General features: G+C 42.3%; 1 protein-coding gene across 7 annotated transcripts in view; it reads right to left on the reverse strand.

Moving 5' to 3' along the window:
• DRC7 (dynein regulatory complex subunit 7) overlaps positions 1-25,005 on the reverse strand; it is a 179,393-nt gene that overhangs the window by 69,900 nt on the left and 84,488 nt on the right. For all 7 annotated transcript variants that reach the window (XM_033943631.1, XM_033943627.1, XM_033943628.1 and 4 more), the window contains 2 exons: positions 19,669-19,797; positions 3,337-3,465 (listed from right to left, as the gene is read on the reverse strand). In XM_033943631.1, coding sequence (XP_033799522.1) covers positions 3,337-3,465; positions 19,669-19,797 — 258 coding nt within the window. The remainder of the gene's footprint in view (positions 1-3,336; positions 3,466-19,668; positions 19,798-25,005) is intronic.

A 25,005-nucleotide genomic window follows, 5' to 3' on the forward strand; every position in this document is an offset into this window, starting at 1 on the left:
ACTCTTCCTTTCTATATAAAAGCTCATGTAAACCTTTTCATTTCTCTTCTTATATTTAAGTTCTTGTAAACCGTGCCGAGCTCCACTTCCGTGGAGATGATGCGGTATATAAACTTAAGGTTTAGTTTAGTTTAGAAAGTGCAGAAAATAATAAAGAGGAGGAAGGGGCTGGGTATTAAAAGCCGGTGAGACCCATAGCTGCAGGGAGACATGTCTGCTCAGCTCTCTAGCATCACATGACCACCCCTGAACATTTCTTAAGAACTGAATATTTCATGGGGTGTCCTAATTTTTTCACATGACTGTATGTTCCATGGGAATTTAATTAGCTTAACATAGATATTACGGATGTGACAGATAGTTTGGTTATTGTGATGTCCATATGATGGCATTGTTTATACAAGGATGGCCTATATCTTCAAGTATCAGTTGCTTTGGCTGCAGTTTATAGGGGGTACCTCGGTGGCAGTTATGCAGGAAGAGGGGTGGGGCAATTCAAGAAAGCGTAACTAGGCTAGGTAAAGAAGTAGGTTTTTATAGATTTCCTGAAGTTTAGAAGGCCCTGGAAAGATCTGATGTGTGGAGGTAGATTATTCCAAAGGTTTGGTAGGAAATGGAAATAATCTTTTCTGGGCAGTTTGGAGCTAAAAGGCATGACCTGGGGTATTTGTAGGTGTATTTCATCTTGGGAATGTAGTAGACTTTTAGGAATGTAGGGCAGGAGTTTGTGTGTGAAGTAGCAGGGTACCATGTTGTAGAAGGATTTGTATGCTAGCACTAGGCCCTTGAAGATGCATTGTTTTGTTATGGCTAATCAGTGGGCTGGGGCCAGAGCTAGGGAGACAGGGTTTCGGGCTTGTAAGTTCTTTAGTAACAGGATTGCTGCATGTTGAACATACTGAAGTTGTTGAATGTTTTTTGCTGTTAGTCCATTGAATAGCATTGCAGTAATCTAAGTAAGTGAGGGCAAAAGTATAGAGTAGTTGTGAGAAATCTTGTTCAGTGAAGTAGTTTTTTATCTTCTGGAGCTGGCAGAGATAATAGAATGAGGAGACCACTTGTGAAATGTAGTTGGAGAGTGATAAATTTGAGTCAACATAACAAGTCATTTCTATACCGCAAAACCAGTAAATTCGATGCGGTTAACAAATATTTAAAAACAATACAGATTAGGTTCTGTACTTGGTCTTTTGTGATCAGGGTAATCGATTCCCAATTTACTGCTCAGAGTAAGTTTGTGATGAACTTTCGTAATCACAGAGTCAGGTGACGATAAAACATTGCATGCACTAGATATCATCTTTGTCTCTTATGCACAGAATCAGGCTGAATGAGTGAGCATTCCTCATTCATGTAAAAAGTAATCAGTACTATTGCACTGAGCAGATGCGATGCTATGTTTATGGCAATAATAGTATGAGTGGAGTATATTGGAAGCTGCCAGAAATATGTAAGGGAGAGCAGGAATCTTGATCACAGATTCCCTGTTCCTTCAGTTCTGAGGAAGAAACAAAGAATCTTCCGTAATACCATCTCATTTCTCTTGGATATTCAGTTCTTGTTGCTTTCTATGGTTTTGTATATACTGGAAATAAAAGAATAAACCAAACTGCTACAAATTCCTGAACAGAAAATAAATATGAGGGTGTGCTGAAAAGTTCTCAGCCCAATCAAGAAGAGAATGACATGGATATGGTTCAATCAATGATCTGAAACAACGTCAAAACATAGAATTTTGTTTATGCAAATTGGCACTTAACGAAATAAGATAACACTCTTTTCAGCTACAGTGTCAAAATAACGCTCAGAATTTAGGAAGTTGGTTGGTTGGGCTGAAAACTTTTCAGCACACCCTCATACTATTTTTTATTTTTTTTATTTATTCAATTTTTCTATACCGTTCTCCCAGGGGAGTTCAGAACGGTTTACATGAATTTATTCAGGTACTCAAGCATTTTTCCCTGTTTGTCCCGGCGGGCTCACAATCTACCTAATGTACCTGGGACAATGGGGGGATTAAGTGATTTGCCCAGGGTCACAAGGAGCAGCGTGGGTTTGAACCCACAACCCCAGGGTGCTGAGGCTGTAGCTTTAACCACTGCGCCACACACTAGTGCAATATCTTATCTCTTTAAGAAATGCAATATATAGATAGACCATCACCTAATACAGAATAGCAAACCACAAATTAAAACAAAAATGTACAGATAAAAAAGTCATGGAAATCCTATGAAACCAGAATCTGCATCCAATGTAACACTGGAGATAGAGAAAATAAATTAATTTACCATCATAATGAGCAAAACATACAAATTTTGTAATCCGTATTGAACCTAGAGAAAACTGTGGAGTAGAAGTACCAATAATAAAATAGAATAGATATGAGAGATTCATATTCATAAAGCTTATAAATTCCAGTCATATAAATCTAAAAATGAAATGCTTGTTTTTACCTTTGTTGTCTGACCATTTTATTTTTCCAATTGGGCAGTTCCTGGTTTCTTTGTTTCTTCTTTCCTCTTATCAGCTGTCTCCTTAATTGCTTTTAATGGTCTCTTCCCACTTTTTTTCTCTCCACTAGACTTGATCCCCTACATATCTCTCTGAGTAGCCTAATGATTAATGCAGTGGCCTGAGAACCAGGGGAATTGGATTTAATTCTCACTGCAGCTCCTTGTGAGTCTGAGAAAGTCACTTAACCCTCTATTGCCTCAGGTACAAAATAAGTATCTGTACATAATATGTACACTGCTTTGATTGTTACCATAGAAAGGTGGTATACCAAAAATCCCATTCCCTTTAATCTTTTCTTATTCCATTTCATATATCTCACTCCTGAGCCAGCAGAAAAATAAAAACTAAAAGCTTCTGTTGGGTTGATGGTTTGAGAAGTCCTACGCATGCTCAATAAAGACATTCAATCTTCACTAGAAAGCTCCAGAAATTACATTCTACTTGGTTTCATACACAGTCACTTCACCTAACAATATGTCTGCTGAACTACTTGTTTCAAAGACTTAAGAGTATTGTCCTTCCTGGGGTACAGGAGGGCCCACAATTTTTGTCTTTGCCTCCCTGAGGTCTGCAGGGACCCAAGGTTTCTGACTTTCTCTCTCTGAGGTCCAGTGAGTCTTGCAGGTCTTCTTTCCACCCCCCCCCCCCCCCGCCCAGAGTTTTATCAGGCCCACAGATTCCTTCTTGGGGTCTGAACGACTACAACCCCTAGGATTCAGATATATCTGTGGTTTCTATCTCACCCTTCTAGTGTAGTAGGTTCTGGAACTCCATTTTTTTTCTCGCTGGAAGGTAGCCAATAAATAATATATGTTTTTTTACCTTTTAGTGAGTCACTGCGTCCTGGAGAGAAGTATTCAATGATTATTCCCATTGTTTTTTTGTTGTGTCTCATATTTAGTTTATCCTGTCGGTTTTTGAACCAGTCCTTTATCTCCAACACTTTAGAACCTGTAAATAATAAAAATATATCTTAGCACCGCTAAATTTTGTCATCTCAGAGATTCTCACAACTGTTATACCCAAGAAATGTTGCAGCATGAGGTATAAAGAAACGAGAGCTTTTTGGACCCCTGTTAGATTGCAAAAGTTAGATAGCTCTAGGTCTAATAGATGCTGGCATTGTAATCTGGAAGCAGGGACTTTAGATCGTTTAATATTTTATTGTCCCTGTATCATGGTTTTTTGGAAATCAATTTGGTCTCAAATCAATTGTTTACTAGAAAACCATGTTGCTTTATCATATGATACAATTCTGTTTGGGATGTCAATGAGAGCAAAAAGTCAAATTTCATCAAATAATAACAAGCCATACAACATATTACCAATAATTGGAAAGATTACAACAGACTTAGCTATACATTTTGGTGGAATTCATTGTGTCATATTTATAAAATGGAAAGATCAATTGCCATACAAAAAGGGAATTATAATAATTTTAAAATGATTTGGGGGCCATTAACAAATTATTGCAATGAATAGACATCATTTTCCTAATGAAAGTACATTTACATGTAGGGGGTGGGGGGAGGGTAAATAGTTATTTTAAAGGTTTGATTAATAGATTGAAACATAATATATAAATGATATTTTGAATTCAATTACTTGTGGGAAGGGTGGTTGGGGGGAATAAATTCATGTATGTAAAATCAGAATTGTATGAATATCAAGTGATTTGTAACAGTTAATATGATGTAGTATTGTGCACTTGTTGTAAGATGAAAAATGAATAAAGAATTAAAAAAAAAAAGAAACAAGAAAGATGAAGAATAGTTGTACAAAGAAAGGTTTCTTATGTAAGTGATCTCTACAGTAGAATTATTTGGTATGAAAACTGCAGTATAAATTCTGATGGGCCCAAATTGTTTAAAGTCCCTCCAATGGGGAATAAGAGGTTAGCTTTCATAAACTACAAAAAGATTGAAGAAAGAGGAAGATAGGTTAAAATCCCTACAAAATATCTGAAAAGAGAGGCTGGTTGGGTAGTCAGGAAAGCAAAGATACAAATGGAAGAAAAAATAACTGACACGGTAAAATGGAGAGACAACATTTTTTATATACATATCTGTGATAGGAAGAAGTGCAAAAGTGGCATTGTGAGACTCAGAGTTGAAGGAGAGAAATATGTAGAAGCTGATAAAGAAAAGGCTGAATTGCTTAACAAATATTTCTGTTCTGTGTTCATAGCTGATGCGCCGGGAGCGGGACCATAGAAGACAAACACAAATAGGGATGGAGGGGTGGTAGACCCTGATAGATTTTCAGAGGGTCGTGTTTGTGAGTTGCTAGCTAAATTAAAGGTCGACAAAGCGATGGGGCTGGATGGTATACATCAGAGGGTGCTGAAGGAACTTAGGGAAGTTCTAGCGGCTCTGCTGACTGACCTTTTCAATGCTTCTCTAGAGTCAGGAGTGATACCGGAGGACTGGGGAAGGATGAATGTGGTCCCTTTACACAAAAGTGGAAGTAAGGAAGTAGTAGGGAATTACAGGCAAGTAAGTCTGACTTCTGTGGTAAGCAAATTAATGGAAACACTTTTAAAACAGAGAATGGTGAAGTTTCTGGAATCTGGTGGATTACAGGACCTGAGGCAACATGGATTCACTAGAGATTGGCCTTGTCAGACAAATCTGATCAATTTCTTTGACTGGGTGACCAGAGAATTGGGTAGAGGAAGTGCGCTAGATGTGGTGTATTTAGATTTTAGCAAAGCCTTTGACAGTATTCCATACAGGTGTCTAATAAATAAACTGAGTGCCCTAGGGATGGGCCCAAAAGTGACGGGAAGGCAACAGAAGATAGTGATCAATGGAGATCACTCAGAGGAAAGGGATGTTACCAGTGGTGTGCCTCAAGATTCTGTTCTTTGGCCTGTTCTTTTTAACATTTTTGTATGCGATATTGCTGAAAGGCTGTCAGGTAAGATTTGCCTCTTTGCGGAAGATACCAAAATCTGCAATAAAGTAGACACCCCAGATGATGTAAATAACATGAAGAAAGACCAAGCAAAGCTTGAAGAATAGTCTGAAATTTGGCAGCTTAAATTTAATGCTAAGAAATGCAAGGTTATGCATTTGGTCTGCAAAAACCCAAGGGAACAGTACAGTTTAGGGGGTGATGAACCTATGTGCACAACAGAAGAACAGGACTTGGGTGTGATTGTATGTGATGATCTTAAGGTGGCCAAACAAGTTGAAAAGGTGATGGCAAAAGCTAGAAGGATGCTAGGGTGCATAGGGAGACGTATGGCCAGTAGGAAAAAGGAAGTATTGATGCCCCTGTATAAGACTCTGGTGAGATCTCATTTAGAATATTGTGTGCAATTCTAAAGACCACACTCAAAAATATATAAAAAGGATGGATTAGTCCAGAGGAAAGCTATTAAAATGGTGTGTGGTTTACATCATAAGGCATATGGGGACAGATTTAAAGATCTCAATATGTAATGTTGGAGGAAGGGCTGGAGAGGGGAGATATGATAGAGACATTTAAATACATATGTGGCGTAAATGTGTATTAGTTGAGTCTCTCTCCTTTGAAAGGAAGCTCTGAAATGAAAGAGCATAGAATGAAGTTAAGAGGTGATAGGCTCAGGAGTAATTTAAGAAACTATTTTTTTACAGAAAGGGTGGTAGATGCGTGGAACAGTCTACCGGATGAGTTTTGTGGAGATGCACTGGGGAAGGGAAGGCCCATTTTTGACACGCAGGATTTGTGGAAGGAGGGAATCCAAGTCCTTCCATGCAACAATCTGGAGGTAAGGGGGAGGGGCATTGGAGGCAGGGGGGTGGAGTTCTATGGCAGGAGGATCATTTGCTAGTAGGGGAGAGTGGGCATCTCTCCCACTGCAGGGGGGGGTGCGCAGTCAGGATTTCTTGGCAGCGGGAGGGTGTGGGCATCTCTTCCACTGTGGGGGAAGGGGGTTTTGAGGCCAGGATTTCTTGGCAGCGGGAGAGTGTGGGCATCTCTCCTGCTGCAGGAAGGGGTGTCGCTGATATTCCGGTGGGGTGTTCACCGCCACTGCAGGGGAGAGGTGTTGTGATGCAGCAAGAGAAAATGGGCATCTCTCCCACTGCATCACAACATAGGCTTTCTAGCCGTCTCTGACACTGACTGGCACCCCTGGACCAGTCGCTTATTTTTTTGTCATCAAAAGCCGATGCTGCTTTTAGAAAATGGCTCTGCATTTTTTAAGAATCCACCAGAGGGCTCATTTCAATGTTGAAGAGCCCATTTGCGTGTCATTGTTGGAGACTGCTAGAAAGTTCGCTATTGACAGAGATAATCCGTTTTGATAATCCACCGCTAAAATGTGTACAGGCTAAACCATCAGTAAACAGTTTAGCGATAGCGTTAAAGTTTTGAGAATTTGGCCCTTAGTGCTTCCAAATGAGTAAAGTGTTTCTGATTTTACAGTTGGTGATCACTTCATGGTATTGAGAGGGCTCATTCAAAAGTAAAAGTTCTAGACTTTTTTTTTTAACTTACTTTGTTTAGATGGGAGATTATGTCAAGGAATTGTCTGGATGGGAACATCTAAAAGGAGTAGAAATGCAGTGGGCAAACTGAAAGGAGTTATTGTAAGGGCAACAGACCTTTTTGTGAGGCAAGTAAGTAAAAATAAGAGGAAAAGAAGGCTGCTTTTGTTCTCAAAAGTAGTAGCTAAGAAGGTAAGGAATAAGAGGAGAGGAAGGCCCATTTTCGACGACGCAGGACTTCTGGGAGGAGGGAGTCCATGTCACTCCGTGTATCAATTTGGAGGTAAGGGGGGCATAGGAGGCGGGGGGAGTTGTTCTATGACAGGTGGAGGTCACTTGCCTACAGGGGAGAGTGGGTATCTCTCCCGCTGGGGGGGGGGGTTTGCATGGCCGGGATTTCTTGGCAGCGAGAGATTGTAGGCATCTCTCCCGCTGTTGTTATGTTTTTGGTTTTATATTTCTTGAAGTGATTTTTCTTCGATGGGAACATGAAAATTTAGTGAATCTTCACTGTTGTTCGCCGACCTCATTTGCATGCATGATTTTTTAAGAATATCTTGCTGGGTAAAATGCCTAGAATTGCTTTAGTATCTTTACAAAAACCAATTGCGGAGGGTGGTGTAAATTTTCCAAACTTTTATAGGTATCATCAAGCCTATATTTTAAGCCAGGGTATGTATTGGGTCCTCCCAGAGCTCATAGAAAATATCCTAGATTGGTTGTATTTGGAATGGCAACTCATGTTTCCTTTAAATTTATCTCATGTTATCAGTGTAAAAATGCCTAGAATATATAAAGAGAACAGAATATTGATAGATACATGGAAAACATTGCGTTATATCAATAATTTAACACCTAATCCAATACATAAATCAACAAATCAATCTATATGGCTAAACTCCAAGATTCAAATTGGCGGATTTAAAGTCGTATGGAAGCATTGGATAATTGCAGGTATACGGACTTTAGATGATGTTATTTCTTTTTTTTTTTTTTTTTTTTTTAATCTTTATTCATTTTCATATCTTACATCAAGTGTAAAATAATTATCATAAAAAATTTTAACAAATCACTTGACAATCTTGCTTATAAACCTTAAAGTATAAAAGAAACCCTTCCTCCCATTAACTATAAATCAATTAGCAAAAATCATATTTCCAAATCCCACCCCACCTATATCTTATATAATAACAAGGTCTTTAAGGTGTCTGATCATTAGAATATGTAATCAATGGCCCCCAAATCTTTTTAAAATTATGATAATTCCCTTGCTGTATAGCAAGCAACCTCTCCGTTTTATAAATATGACAGACTGAATTCCACCAAAGAGTATAATTAAGTTTAGTATAATCTTTCCAATTTCCAGTAATATGTTGCATGGCGACCCCCGTCAGTATCAATAATAGTTTATTATTATTTGCTGAAATCGGACTCTTAAATCTCATAGATGTACCAAATAATATAGTAAACACACTACACTAAATTCCCTTAGTGAGAAAAATATTCAAAATAATAAAGACCACTAATATCCCACTATTTGTGAAAAAGTGCAAAACCAAGCCACCTTATCACTTCTATAATGACAACCCGTAAAGAGGAAAATTCATGTTTTTTCTCGATGCAGTGTTTCGCCAGAGGGGCACCCATATTGTGGTTCTTAATATTACTTTTATGTTCGGTCAAACGAACGTTGAGTTTACGTGAAGTTTGTCCTACATAAATAAGATCACAAGGACATCTCAAAGTGTATACAACACCCTGAGTTTTACAGTTGGACTTATGATTTAAGATGTATTCTCTGTCATCTTTTGGATTCTTAAAAGTCCTAGTGCAATCCATAAGAGTGCACATTTGGCAACTCCCACACATTTGGTGCCCTACTCTTTCATGCATACAGGTGTCCATAGTCTCCCTAAGAATCGAGGGACATAATATTTCTTTGAGATTGCGATTCCGGCGGTAAGCTATTCTCAAGGAGTAGTCTTTGAATGTACCCGCTATTTTTATTATTTCCCAATGTTTTCTTAAACTACGAGCAATATAGTAACTATTCTTTGAATAAGTCAATACACATGTCATGATTTTCTCACATGTTTCTGAATTTTCAGTAGTTTTAACATTTAACAGATGTTCGCGATGATTATAGTACGCTCTCCTATATGCGACACTCACCGAATATTGTAAAAAAGAATTAATCCCCAGGGGATTACGCGTATATAAAGAACCTCGTATGTTTAATGATGACCCTGAATTTAATCAGAAATGGATCGGAATCCTTAACAAAAGGATATTAAAAATTGAGAATATTAAAAATTGAAGATAATAAGGGTCTGGAAGGAGGCCGATGATTGGAGCTAAGGAGCTGGATAACTACGCAGACTTTTGCGGTCAGAGTCTATGACTTGAGTAGGCTCCGTGACTGAGGCCCTTCCAGTAATTAATTAGTGATAAGGTGGCTTGGTTTTGTACTTTTTCACAAATAGTGGGATATTAGTGGTCTTTATTATTCCAAATAATATAGTGTCATATGAAAGTGCAACATGATTTTCTAACAATGTATTAATTTGGGACCAAATTAACTTCCAAAAGGCATTTACATTTAGATGATGTTATTTCAAATGGTAAATTGCTTGATTTTTCACAGCTGCAACATAAATATGGTCTTAACAAATCACAAAGTTTTAAATGGTTGCAGCTGAAGCAGGCTATTCAGGAGGGGTTCCCTGAATGGAAAAATCTTAATTAGTTCAGTCTGGAATTCTTATGCTTTCAGGCGGATTTCTTGGGACACCAGGCTGCACAGTGGTATAAATTAATAATTGGATATATGAATAAAAAAAACCAAAGAATGGTCTTAGAGACATTTGGAGCATTGAGATTAAGCATCAGATTTCTGCATCTCAATGGCCACGAATTTGGTCTTGGAGAATGAGATATACAGTGTCAGCATCTATGAGACAAACTTGGTTCTTTTTGTTACATAGAGCATTTTGGACCCCAGTTAGATTAAAAAAGTTGGATAGCTCTAAGTCTAATAGATGCTGGCACTGTAATCTGGAAGCAGGGACTCTGGATCATTTAATATTCTATTGTCCCTGTATCATGGCCTTTTGGAAATCAATTTGGTCTCAAATTAATTGTTTACTAGAGAACCATGTAGCTCTATCATTTGATACAATTTTATTCGGTACCTCAATGAGAATAAAAAGTCAAATATCATTAAGCAATACTAAACTTTTATTGATAATGACAGGAGTCGCCATTCAACATATCACCAGGAATTGGAAAAATTACACTAGACTTAATTACATCTTCTGTGGAATTCGTTGTGCCATATATACAAAATGGAAAGAACAATTGCCATACAAAAAGGGAATTATAATAATTTTAAAAAGATTTGGGGGCCATTGATAACTTATTGTAATGATTAGATGCCATTTTACACTGAAAGTACAATTATAATTATGGGGAAGGGTGGTGGTATATAGTTATATTAAAGGTTTAATCAATAATATGAATGTAATGTTTATATGATATTTTTGATTACAATATTTGAGGGAAGGGTGGGTGGTGGAGGGAATAAGTTCATATATTTAAGATAATAATAAAAGTTCAAGTGATGTGTACAAGTTCAAATGTAATATTGTGTACTTGATGTAAGATTAAAAATGAATAAAGAATTAAAAAAAAAAGAATATCTTGCTTTTTTCGATTCGCTATCAAAACGGCTGTGTTAGCAGACTGTCGCTTTTTAACATGGGTGTTTGAGAATCCTGGCCTAAGTCCAGTAAGACCTCATCCCATGTGGGTTCCATTATCAACTGCTGGAATAGTTCTCCTTGCAGAGAATCCAGGATCTCCCTACTTCTAGAAGACCCTGGAATGTTAAAATCACCTATTAGTAAAACTTCACCTTTTTTAGATATATTCTGAATGTCTACTATAAAATCTCTGTCCACTTCTTCCGTCCATGAAGGAAGCCTGTATATTACACCAATGTAAATATATTTACCATTCCCTCTTTCCAAATTGATCCATAGTGCTCCTTCCTTGCCCTGATATGATTGTTAGGAGAAAAGGGGAGGAACTACAATGTATAAAGAAAAGTAGAGGGGGAAGACTGATAGAGAGTCTATATGTCTCCTGGACATTTGTCCCAAGGTGTAGTTTAGTTAATTTAAAGAATACATGTCTTTAAAGAGAAAAGTTTTTTTTATCTGATTTGAATCTTTCAAGAGAGGTGTGGAGGTGTAAGGCAATAGGGAATTTGTTCCAGAGGGTAAAGCCATGTATGAAAAAGGAAGATTCACAAATATGTTCATGGATAACTTCTTGGTAAGATGGGGTAACTAATTGTTTTTAATCAGAAGATTTTAGCATCCTATGGGGGAATAAAGTGTAAGTGTCTCCAACATAGCATCATTCTTCACATTTTTTTCATTGAATAGTATATACTACATTTTAAAATGAGCTCGTATAGGATCCCTATATTTTGAATGCTTTTCCCAAGTAAGTGGCTGTGAGGTCCTGTGATATGTGTGAGCACAGTTTGCAACTTGCTATCTTGCAACAACATTAGGGGCATTTTCAAAAAATTAAGACATCCAAAAAAATGGCATAAATCGGCAATTGAACATCCTAATTGCCAGGATGTCCAAGTGCCAATTTTTGAAACCATCTTTCTGGACATCTTGCACGGTGTTCTATCCACTGTGCATCCAAAACTAAAGGAGGGCATGAGTGAGGCGTGTTCTGGGCAGGCTTTAGGCAGGCTTAGACTTGGACGTCTTGCAGCGATAATGAAACTTTCCCCAAGATTTCCTGGATGGAACCTAGACATCTGAGGCTAGACCTATTTAAAAAGCGTCTAAGTGTCCAAAAGGTACCCAAACTGACCATATGACCACTGGAGGGATTAAGTAATGACTTTCCCACACTCCCCCCCTCCTACCCACCAAATAGCTGAATGAAACAGTACATACCTGTCTCTAGAAGAGCAGCACCTGGTATGGGAAAGCCTAGCAGAATGCCACACAGGTGTCTTAAGTAGCCTGATGGGTGGGCTGGTGAGCCTTAGAGAACCCGAGCCCATAACACATTCTAACCATGACATTTATGGTGGAAAGTGTGAGGCCACCAAAACCCATCAAAATCCTACTATACTGCCATATAGGTGTCGCCTCCATAAGGGCCACCAGCCATAAAGGCTATTGGGGTGGTAGTCAGGTGGGTATAGTAGGTCCTGGGGAAGTTTTGGAGGGCTCACCATACATTATAAGAGGGTTATCCCAGGACAAGCAGGCAGCATATTCTTGACTGATGGGTGACGGCACCGACGGAGCCCCGGTATGGACAATTTTAGAGTGATTGCACTCTAAGAACTTAGAAAGTTCTAGTTAGGCCGCAACGCGCGTGTGCGAGTGCCTTCCCGCCCGACGGAGGCACGCAGTCCCCAGTTTCTTAGTTTCCACGGAGCTAAGAAGTCGCGTGTTTCCAACAGCTGTTGGAAAATCCTTTTTTTTGCGCCTTCCCGCTTGCGCGTTATTTTTCTTTGTGGGTTTTTTCACGTTCCTTTTTTTCTTTTCTTTTACTTGTAAAAACAACAACAAAAAAAAAGTCAATTTTTTTCCACTTTTTTCGGTCGGCTCCGGCGGAGCCTGTTGGCACCATCAAAGCCTCGGACTTCGATTTTGCTACTGCCGTTTTTCCCTTCATGCCCCCTTCACCGGGTTTTAAAAAGTGTCAGCGGTGTGCATGCCCTATTTCACTATCCGACCCACACAATATGGATCCGGACCATAGGGCTGAGACGTGCACCTGCTGTGCTTCTCTTCAAAAGAGAACTTTGAAAAATCGCCAGATTCAACAGCAGCTTCTTTTTGGTGCTGCGATGGAAGTTCCACTGGCATCGACCCCGGCATCGGCAACTTCCTCCAAATCGGCCCCGGCGCTTTCGACACCGCAAGATACATCTGCGGTGTTGCCCCCCACAGGTAAGCCGGCAAAGAAGCCATCCCCTACAGTTCTCGGCCCGCCAGTCGAACATGCAGTGAGCCAAGTCCTGCAGACTATGCGCCGGCCTCGTAAGCGCTCCGCTCCTATTGAAGTTACTGCCTCTTCATCAGCATCCACTTCATCGGAGCGTCAAGCTGCACCGCAGGTACCGAGCAAGAAAAAAGCGGTACCGGTGCCATCGGGACCATCCCTGGATGAGCATATAGCCTCCATTCTCCAGGTCCAGCTTAAGGAGCAGTTACAACACCTTCTCCCGGCTCTGCTAACTCCGAACCTTCCGGTGTCAGTACCCACTGAGCCTACGGTACCGATCGTCGATCAGCCTATTTTGTTGGCATCGACGTTATCAACACCGCAGAACCAAAGTCTCTTCGTCGAGCTGTTCAATCAGTCTCCGATCCTGTACCACTTTCTGACACCCGTACCGCTTTACATTCACCAGGTACGGTGTCGATGCGTTCCGGAAAATCGGTACGTAAAACCAGACATACCAAATCCTCTACTCCTCTATCTCAGGGCCGCCTTCCTTCGGTACGCGACCCTGATTTATGGGATGATTCCGAGGACCCCCTCAGTACCGAGGATGATTTTTCATCAGATGAGACTGATCCATCTGTGCAGGATCCTGCTAGTAAACCAGAGCACTCTTCCTTCACTAAATTTCTTAAGGAGATGTCAGATACCCTTTCCATCCCATTAGAGTCTGATTCTAAAAAATCTAAGGCATTCCTTGATGCTTTGGATTTTGACCAACCTCCCAAAGAATTTCTGAAATTACACCTTCACGATATCTTAAGGGAAACTTTTTATAAAAATTTGGAGACTCCTCTCACTATCCCAGGAGCCCCAAGAAAACTGGAATCACTTTATAAAGTTATTCCCATTCCAGGGTTTGACAAACCTCAGCTGCCACATGAGTCTCTGCTGGTGGAGTCAACCCTGAAGAAATCTGCAGGCTCCAGTGTGTATGCTTCTGTCCCTCCTGGCAGAGAGGGCAAGGCTATGGACAAATTTGGTAAGCGACTTTACCAGAAAGCTATGTTGGCCAACCGTTCAGGTAATTACGCATTTCACTTCTCATTTTACCTAAAACATCTTATTCAACAAATGGCCACTTTTCAAAAATATATTCCAAACCGCAAGCTTTCTGCTTTTCAGCAATGTACTGCCAATCTCTTTCAGCTCCGGAAGTTTATGGTCCGTTCCATCTATGACACATTTGAGCTGACATCTCGAGCTACTGCAATATCTGTAGCTATGAGACGATTGGCATGGCTTCGCATCTCAGAACTTGATGTTAACTTCCAGGACCACCTGGCCAATGCTCCTTGCCTGGGTGACGAGCTGTTTGGAGAATCTCTGGATACCACAATTCAGAAGCTTTCCGCTCATGAGACGAGGTGAGAAACCTTATTAAAAACCAAGAAGAAGCCCCCTCCTGCTCGTCCTTTTCGACAGCAGACGTCGTACCAGCGTCGTTTCTCTGCTTGACCAATTCAGCCTCATCCTCCTCAGCCTCGGAGGCAGCGGCAACAGCAGCATCAACAGACTCACCAACAACAGCCGCCTGCCATAAAGCCTATTGCTCAGCCTAAACCAACTCAGCCCTTTTGACTCTCTTCTCCAGGGCATCAACAGTCTTCCTCCCTCATGTCCTCTTCCACAACCTATAGGAGGTCGACTCCAATTTTTTCTGGGCCGATGGGAGGTAATTACCACCGATCAATGGGTGCTCTCTATCATCGCCCACGGCTACTCCCTAAATTTTCAGACTCCACCTCCGTTAGGCCTTCCAAAAGAGTCTGCTTCCAACAGGTCTCAATCCCTCCTTCTCACTCAAGAGGTTCAATCCCTCCTTCTTCTCAATGCCATCGAAGAAGTTCCTCCAGATCAGCGAGGTCAGGGATTTTACTCCCGGTACTTTCTAGTTCCCCAAAAGACCGGAGACCTCAGACCTATATTAGATCTCAGAGATCTCAACAAATGTTTAGTCAAGGAGAAATTCAAAATGCTCTCTCTTGCAACCCTATACCCTCTTCTATCTCAGGGCGACTGGCTATGCTCCCTCGATGTCAAAGAGGCCTACACACATATTCCTATCCATCTAGCATCCAGACAATATCTACGCTTTCTCATCAATCAAACTCATTATCAGTACAAGGTGCTACCTTTCAGTCTGGCCTCCTCTCCCAGGGTATTCACCAAATGTCTGATTGTGGTAGCAGCCTATCTCCGCTCCCACAAATTTCAAGTCTTCCCTTATCTGGACGACTGGCTGATCAAGGCTCATTCTCCTCAGGCGGTCCGGCTTGCCACCAATCAGACCATTCACTTTCTTCAACTGTTGGGTTTCGAAATCAATCTTCCCAAGTCGCACCTCATTCCAACCCAACGACTTCAATTCATTGGTGCCATTCTGGACACTGTTCTCATGAGGGCATTTCTTCCATCCAACCGCCTTCAGATCATCCTTCATCTCTGTCAGCAGGTGTTTCAACAGCTTACCATCTCTGCAAATCACATGATGGTGCTCTTGGGGCATATGGCATCGACGGTGCATGTCACCCCCTTCGCACGTCTTCACCTGCGCACTCCTCAATGGACCCTGTCGACCCAATGGTCACAAGCAACAGATCCTTGCTCACAACACATATCTGTGACATCGTCTCTTCGACAGTCGCTACGTTGGTGGTTGACATCTTCAAATCTATCCAGAGGTCTACTGTTCCATCTACCTCCTCATCATCTGGTCATCACCACAGATGCATCCCCCTATGCCTGGGGAGTGCACTTGAACGAATTCCAAACTCAGGGTTTTTGGACTGTCCAGGAAAAGAAGCATCACATCAATTTCCTGGAGCTCCGAGCAATGTTTTATGCACTCAGAGCATTCCAACATCTCCTCTTTCCTCAAGTACTGCTCCTTTGCACAGACAATCAAGTTGCAATGTACTACATCAACAAGCGGGGGGGGGGGGGGAGAACGGGCTCTCGCCTGTTGTGTCAAGAAGCCCAATGGATTTGGTCTTGGGCGACAACTCGTCACCTATTTCTTAAAGCTGTCTACATTCAAGGGGAGCAGAATTCCTTAGCAGACAATCTCAGCAGAATTCTCCAACCCCATGAATGGACTCTCGATCTCTTGACTCTCCAGTCCATTTTCGCTCAATGGGGCACTCCTCAGGTGGACCTTTTTGCAGCTCCTCACAATCATCAACTGCCCCTGTTTTGCTCCAGACTCTACTCCCCTCACCGTCTGGCACCCGATGCATTTCTCCTGGATTGGACCAATCTCTTCCTCTATGCATTTCCTCCTCTACCTCTCATGTTTGCGGACATTGTTCAAGCTCAGGAGGGAACAAGCCACCATGATTCTCATCGCTCCCCGGTGGCCCAGGCAACACTGGTTCTCCCTTCTGCTTCAGCTCAGTTCCAGGGAGCCCATACTTCTTCCACTGTTTCCTTCTCTGCTTACTCAGCATCAGCAGTCCCTTCTTCATCCCAACTTACATTCTCTGCACCTGACAGCTCGGTATCTCTCGGGCTAACTTCGCCTCACTCTCTTCTCTCTCAGCCTGTCCGTTCTATCATTGATGCTTCCAGTAAACCGACCACCCTTCAGTGTTATCAACAGAAGTGGACTCAGTTTTCTTCCTGGTGCCTCTTGCATCACCATAGTCCCACGTCTCTAGCGGTGGAACTGGTGTTAGACTATCTTCTTTCTTTATCTGACTCTGGTCTCAAATCTACTTCTATCAGAGTCCATCTCAGTGCCATTACTGCCTTTCATGAACCAATTCATGGAAAACCCCTCTCTGCTCACCCTTTGGTTTCCAGATTCATGCGGGGCCTTTTCAATGTGAAACCACCTCTCAAGCCACCTCCTGTAATCTGGGATCTCAATGTAGTTCTTTCCGCCTTAATGAAGCCTCCTTTTGAACCTTTGGCCACAGCACATTTCAAATTTCTCACTTAGAAAGTGGTCTTCCTTATTGCTCTCACCTCTGCCAGTAGGATCAGTGAGTTGCATGCACTAGTTGCCGATCCACCTTTCACGGTTTTTCACCATGACAAGGTGGTTCTGTGTACCCATCCAAAGTTTCTCCCTAAGGTTGTGTCTGACTTTCACCTTAACCATTGTCCTCCCTGTTTTTTTCCCGAAGCCTCATTCTCATCCAGGTAAACAAGCTTTACATACTTTGGACTGTAAACGTGCTTTGGCTTACTATCTCGAACGCACTAAGCCTCACAGATCATCTCCTCAACTTTTTTTGTCTTTTGACACTAACAAAATAGGTCATCCTGTTTCTAAACGCACTTTATCCAATTGGCTTGCTGTTTGCATTTCATTTTGTTATGCTCAGTCGGGACTGACACTGGAAGGTTCTGTCACCGGTCACAAGGTTAGAGCTATGGCAGCGTCTGTAGCTTTCCTCCGCTCCACTTCCATTGAGGAAATCTGCAAGGCTGCTACTTGGTCCTCAGTTCATACTTTTACATCTCACTATTGTCTGGATTCATTCTCCAGACGGGATGGACACTTCGGCCAATCTGTTTTGCAAAATCTTTTTTCCTAATGGCCAACCTTCCCTCCATCCCTCTTTTTGTTAGCTTGGAGGTCACCCATCAGTCAAGAATATGCTGCCTGCTTGTCCTGGGATAAAGCACAGTTACTTATCGTAACAGGTGTTATCCAGGGACAGCAGGCAGATATTCTTGCATCCCTCTCACCTCCCCGGGTTGGCTTCTTAGCTGGCTTATTCTAACTGGGGACCGCGCGCCTCCGTCGGGCGGGAAGGCACTCGCGCACGCGCGGTGCAGCCTAACTAGAACTTTCTAAGTTCTTAGAGTGCAATCACTCTAAAATTGTCCGTACCGGGGCTCCGTCGGTGCCGTCACCTATCAGTCAAGAATATCTGCCTGCTGTCCTTGGATAACACCTGTTACGGTAAGTAACTGTGCTTTCTGGTGAGATGTATACCTGGCCCCACTGCTCTGTGGGAATGTCTGTGTGGCCAGCACATTACAATGCTGGCCCATCCCACATCCAAATATTCTGGATTTGAACATTTTGCATTTAGACATTTCTGTGGTTGAAAATGGTGAATAAAGTTAGTCGTCCTAAGGTTGGACATTCTGTTGACCAAGACATCATAATAGGCAATTTTTTAAAAAAATGTTTGGACATCTAGTGGTTTCGCTGGTTTAAAAATGGTTGTTTCTTCGTCTGCCTTTGGATGTTTTGCGGGAAATGTCCAAAGTTGGACTTAGATGTCCTATCAAAAATGTCCCTCCACGTGTCGGCCGGCTTGGATGATTTTTCCTATGTGGCTATTGACTCTTCCAGCGATTCAGCCTTGATGGGTTCCTGATGAAGGGATGCTGAGTTTCTGAAACCGGGCTTGGTTGAACCCGGCCTCATGGGGATCTTGTAATGCAGTGATTCCCTGGACTCTGCCTAAATTCAAGGACTCTGTTTTCACCTAATCCAAGCTAAGTTTGAGTTCATTTGGGAGTTGGCTGGGGGGTTCTCAGAGTGGCTTTCTATTTTGATTTCACAGGTGTGAATATTATACTTGTAATTATTTATTATACTATTTATCACTATTTGTGTTGGGCCCATGTGAGATATCCAATGATGGTGTGCTGGCAGGGGTTTGTTTAGCCTTTGCCTTGCTGTTCTAAGCGCTGGAGGTTCTCCTCCCTTCACTGACCTCTCACACTGAGGATATCCTGTTTCAAAAATTTTTTTAACTAACGTATATATAAAATAGTCTCTTTATTGTTGTTGGTTTCACTACCTGTTATAATCTCTAGAAAACCACTCTCAGAACCTATTGACTGTTACTGCCTTTTTGTTTGTATCTTTTGTAAGTACCTCTGGCAGTTTTTTCCTGGAGTTTATTTGTGTTGATCAGTTTAGGGAAACAATTTTCTACATATGTATTCTCCATTTTATAAAAGGAGCATATGTTTATGGGAAAATATTTCCCCATCAAAGTTTTACACTAGCTTAGAGGAATACATACATTTTTTTAAAAGTGCTCCTTTTATCCCAGGCTTTACATGAGGGATTTAGAGATTAATTCTTCTTAATGCCCCATTGTCACTGTAGCCTTATAATTTACACAGGGCAGTAAGCTATGTGTGGCATGTGTAGCCGCACAAAATGCAAGGGAAGCCGGGTGCCAAAATTGCATTCTAACCATTGGCTTCACGCGGGATCATGTGTGCCTTGCGATGCTTCTGAATTTACATACTGAATCTTTATGAAAAAAAAAAAGAAGAAAATAAGGAACACAGTAGAATAGAGAGAAAGGAATGGGGTATATGAAGAAAGAGAGAAAGGAAGGAGATAAAAAACAACTACAACAATGTTCAGTGACAATGAAATTATAACTTGGCAAGTTTTCAGTGCTCTAGTGATTTACTAAGTAAGTAGACTGAGAAATGGAACATTTGTTAGAAAGAATAAGAATGTCTAGTAATGCAGGGAGTCCTTTCTCACTCACACAGTACTAATAGGAGATAGTCCTTCTTTACTGAAAGAAAGAACAGCAATTTCTAGCAATGAATGATGCTTACTTTAACTCATTGCCCCTGCTTGATCTGGTCACTTTTATGTTCTAACACGCTTAAAATGAATTCTGGTGTTACTTACATTCAAGATTGCCATAGACTGTGAGGCGAGACACCAATCCATCCCTCTTCACATAAGGAGCCCATGTCTCCATTTTTGCTTTCTTGTACTGGACTATCTTCTTCCCATCTGGGCTTTGGGTCTCAAACTCTGCAAAGAGCAAAGACTGAAAGAATCCTTAAACATACTTGGAAATGAGAATTCAAAGTAAAAAAAATGCATGTTACAAATTCTTTTTTAAAGCATATAACCAATTGAATAATCTAGTATTGAACACAAATTTTTTTTTAAATATCCCTCTTACATTCAGAGTCAAAATCAAACTTCTAATATTTATTCAGTCTGATAATGTAAGCAAAATGGAACATTAGTAAAATTGAAAGCTGTAATCCACAAAAAAAGAACTATTAAGTGTTATGATAGAAACTACTGTAATCAGATACAATATTGTGCTACATAAATCATTACTGATAGAGTCTTACCAATAAGGACACAAACCTAGAAGAAAACACATAACTCCTCCTTGGAAAAATTAATATGATTGTATACAGAAATATCACTTTGAGGGATTAAGGGATTTTCTCTCACTAAGACTGCAGTTATGCCGTTGGGCAGCAGGGGGCATCAGACATATAGGGGAAACTACCTGTCCCAGAATGCCTTGAGCTTTACAACTTAGTGCTGAGATCCATTAGGGAAGGGATGCAGCCCTGCAGAGTCAGAGGGCCAGGACTCAGGCAGGGAGGAGTACTTCTACACCCGAGTGAAATCATTCAAGGAGGTCCTGAGAGGTCCCTGAGGGAGAAAGAGACTTCCACTTTTCTTAGCTGTAAACTGAGAAGGAGCCCTGGAAAGGACTGGAGAGTATATGAAAATATCAAGGGGATAATTGGTCTCTGCTTGGCTATGGTAAGCCAACCTCATATATTGAATACATTGTAAGTGTTGGGATAGCATAGAATTCTGTGATATATGAAGACTGAAATATGGAACTGAATTAATACCCTAAGAATTAAGAGATAGTTTTGCCTTCCCTAAGCCTGTGAGGGAATAGGCTCAGGTCTGATAAAAAGAATAAAAGATTGTTCATTGTACTTTCCAACTGTATCTGCCTGAGTATTTGTATGTGAGTGTGCACAGGAGTCCAGGAAAATATGGACTGGATCTATCATACACTGCTAGATGAATATATCCAAGAATCAAGATTATCAAAGACAGAGAAAAAGATCCAAAACATCAAGCTGAAATATGCTGTTCTAAAAGAAAATGACTATAAATTCATATGGTCCAATAACAAATTGAAAGTAACAGCAGAAACACAAAGCTGAAGAGATAAAAAAAGAAGACATTTAAGCCCTGATTCTATAAAATCCATCTAAAGCAGGGGTGGGCAACAAGGGCTGCAATCCAGTCGGATTTTTAGGATTTCCCCCAATGAATATGCATGAGATCCACTTGCATACAATGAGAAGCAGTGCAGGCAAATAGATCTCATGCATATTCATTAGGGAAATCCTGAAAACCCATCTGGATTCTGGCCCTCATTGCCCACCCCTGATCTAAAGTATTGCAATCAAGTATTGCAATCAAGTACATATTTAGTATGTTGCAACTGTTTGTGGTATGCTCTAGATCAGGGGTATGCAATTCCAGTCCTGAAGAGCCACAGGCAGGTCAAGTTTTCAGAATATCCACAATAAATATGTATGAGATAGATTTGCATCTCAAGGAGGCAGTGAATGCAAATCCATCTCATGCATATTCATTGTGGATATCCTGAAAACCTGACCTGCCTGTGGCTCTCGAGGATTGGAATTACCAACCCCTGGTCTAGAATATGAAATGTATGAGTTTATCATGCAGTTTTATTTTATATTTATGAGAGTGCTGTGGGTAGATGCCTATTGTTACCAATTAGGTGTTCCGGATCATTATTCAGCTCGTACCTGAAAATTTTTCCATCTAAAACTATCTTCCTGCTGATTTAAAGAACTGTGAGCTGTGGATTTAAGAATTCATGAAAGTGGAGATTGTTTTCTTTTGACCAATGAATTAATGGGTACCTGCTGTCAGGTTTGTTAGTGGCCCCCACAATGTATGGTTGGTGGGGTCACTTGAGAGGCGCCCTTACAAACGCCAGGTCCCAGGTTCAGTTCCCTCACAGATGATTCACCAGGAAGTAGAATCAAAGAGGCACAGCCAGAGGTGATTGCATAAAGAATATATTATAGAAATAGGCTTACAGAAAAGTAGTATTCATAGGCATTACAACAATTAAGCATTACAATTAAGTAGAGAGCAAAGCAGGTTCCCTGCCTTACAGAGTCCAGAAGGAAGCGTGAAGTTCCAGGGAAAGGCAGAGAGAGAGAAAAGGGGGATGGGGTGATGCTTCGTGTTCCATAGATAAAGAGAAGGATAGACAGAGAGATAGAGAAAGAGAGAGCTCAAAAAAGACAAGAGAGGACCAGAGTGCCAAGAGCCAAGAGATAGATTTTTGTGTGTTGCACAGAGGAGGCTTTTATAGCTTGGAATCTTATTCTGAATATAGAAAACTATTGAGCTTCAATAGAAGTTAAATCTTCCCCCCTTTAGTAAACTTGTGCTAGACAGCCAAAGAATAGGCTGTAGTCATATATGTATTTCCAGTCTGTCTCTGACAATAGTATCTGATTAAGTTATCTGTGCACCTGGACCCATTGTCCTAAGCACCCTCTTAATCAGACATTAACACCTTTTAGCTAATCATGATTCAATCAGGGCTACTTAAAACATATCAATCAGGGCTACTTAAAACAGTCTCCCTGCCCTCAGGGTCTATCTGCATTCACATGCCAGAGTCAGATTGATATAATTTCTCATAGGCCTTCGCTGACATAAGTTATGCCAACTGAAAATGCTGAATGCTAGCGATAGCTATGCTGACACCTGCTGCTTATTAAAAAGCTGTATAGGCCAGAACAGGAAAGGAGGGAGAGGTGGACAGATGCCAGAGTAGGGAAGGAAGGAAGCAAGGATGGATGGATGCTAGAGTAGGGAAGGAGGAAGAGATGCAGGCCAGAGCAGGGAGGGAGGGAGGTTGACTGGCTAGAGCAGGGAGGGAGGCCAGAGCAGAGAAGGAGGGAGGGAAGGAAGGGAGGGATGGAGGCCAGAGCATGACGGGTGAGAGATGCCAGGGGGAGGGAAGGGATGGAATACTGAGATGCCAGGGGCGAAGGAAGGGAAGGAGACAGATGCCTGGTGTGGGGAAGTAAAGGAAGGAAAGAAAAGAAGGGAGAGAGATGCCAGAGCATGGGGGAGGCAGAGAGAGAAGAGACAGAGAGAAAAAATGGTGAGGGGTGAAGCTGGAATGAATCTATATAATAAAACCGTAGGCGGCGCATGCGCAGTCTTATCGGCATGCTTCCGTGATCCGTATGTCCGTGGCCGCCAAGACTGCAGCATGCCCCGCGCTTACTACGGCCCCACGCGCAGCTCAGTTCGGCACGGCGGTTTCCCCAGATAGGGGAAGCCGAAAAACTCAATCCCGCCTCATGGTCCTGCCGCCGCTCACGAATTCCCCCCCCAATCCTCCTGCAACAGCCGCTACCGCTCCTGTTCAAAGCGGCCTGCTGAGGTTCGCGGCCGCTGTAACGAACCTCGCAGGCCGCTCTCCACATGGTAGCACGTTCCCTCTGACGCAATTGCGTCAGAGGGAACATGCTACCGAGTTGGAGAGCGGCCTGCGAGGTTCGTTACAGCGGCCGCGAACCTCAGCAGGCCGCTTTGAACAGGAGCGGTTGCGGGAGGGGGGGGGAGTTTTAACAGGAGGAGTCGCCGAAAAAAACCTTCAGCCGCAGCAGGGCAGCACACGGGAAGGGAAGGGGGAGGGGCCGAACGGAGCAGGGCAGCTCAAGGTAAGAAGGGAATGGGGGGTGGGGGAAAATGTTTCTACTACTCAGCAGGGACCTGGAGGGGAAGGGAAAACCGCTGCTGCTTCTGCAAAGGAAAGTGGTGGTAGGGGAGAGAAGGGAATGGGGGGTGGGTGGGGGAAAATGCTGCTACTACTTCTCAGAGATCTGGAGGGGAAGGGAAATATCACAGCTGCTTCTGCAAAATAAATTGGGGGGGGAGAAAAGGGAATGGGGGGTGGGGGAAAATGCTGCTACTGCTTCAGCAAGGACCTGGAGGGAAAGAGAAATACCGCTGCTGCTTCTGCAAAGGAAAGTGGGGGGGAGAGAAGGGAATGGGGGGGTGGGTGGGGGGAAATGCTGCTACTACTTCTCAGAGATCTGGAGGGGAAGGGAAATATCACAGCTGCTTCTGCAAAATAAAGTGGGGGGGAGAGAAGGGAATGGGGGGTGGGGGAAAATGCTGCTACTGCTTCAGCAAGGACCTGGAGGGAAAGAGAAATACCGCTGCTGCTTCTGCAAAGGAAAGTGGGGGGGGGAGAGAAGGGAATGGGGGGTGGGTGGGGGGAAATGGTGCTACTACTTCACAGGGATCTGGAGGGGAAGGGAAATAGCACTGCTGCTTCTGCAAAGGAAAGTGGGGGGGGGGGGGAGACACAGAAAGAAATACAGACAGACAAAGGAGGCTAGGGAGAGAGACAGACAGAAATAAAGACAGACAGGGGACCAGAGAGACACAGAAATAAAGACAGACAGGCAAAGGGTGCCAGGGAGAGAGAGAAAAAAATTGCAGGAGGGAGAAAGACAGAAAGAAAGGAAGAAAGAAACAGGAGCAGGGAGAGAGACATAAAGAAAGAAAGACAGACAGCCATATATTCTAGCACCCGTTAATGTAACGGGCTTAAACACTAGTTATGTATAAAGGAGGTGGCGATCATGTGACGTTGTGAGCAGAGCAGACGTGGTTTAACTCTGCTCTCGGACCCCACTCTACATTGCTGCTTACTGCGCTAAAAATTTTGTTTTCTTGGGCTGCATCTGCGTCTTGTACTGCCTCCCTTATGGACAGATTTATACAAACCTTGGACACCGGGATGGTTGGTAAATCGACGAAGAAACCCAGAGAGGTTTGCAAGGACGCAACGGAAAAAATGGCGCTGCCGCCTCGGAGGAATTTACAGCTGCTCAGCTCGCACAACTTTCCAGCGCTGTGAAGTGCATGCTGGAGCCCCAACTTGAAAAACTTTCCTGCCAGCTGGGGCAAGTGGATGCCTTGTTTGCGGACACTGTGTGGTATACAGGGAAGTTAGAAACTTGAGTAACGGCGCTCGAGGACACTAATTTTGCTGCAGCCCTCACGATCACAGCACTAGAACACCAAATTGCAGATCAGGCTGCTAAACTAGAAGACCTAGAAAATTGCTCAAGGAGGGGGAATCTTCGATTTGTGGGGCTGCCGGAAACTCTACAT

The sequence above is a fragment of the Geotrypetes seraphini genome, chromosome 4, assembly GCF_902459505.1.
Source record: "Geotrypetes seraphini chromosome 4, aGeoSer1.1, whole genome shotgun sequence".
In the NCBI taxonomy this organism is placed as follows: Eukaryota; Metazoa; Chordata; class Amphibia; order Gymnophiona; family Dermophiidae; genus Geotrypetes; species Geotrypetes seraphini.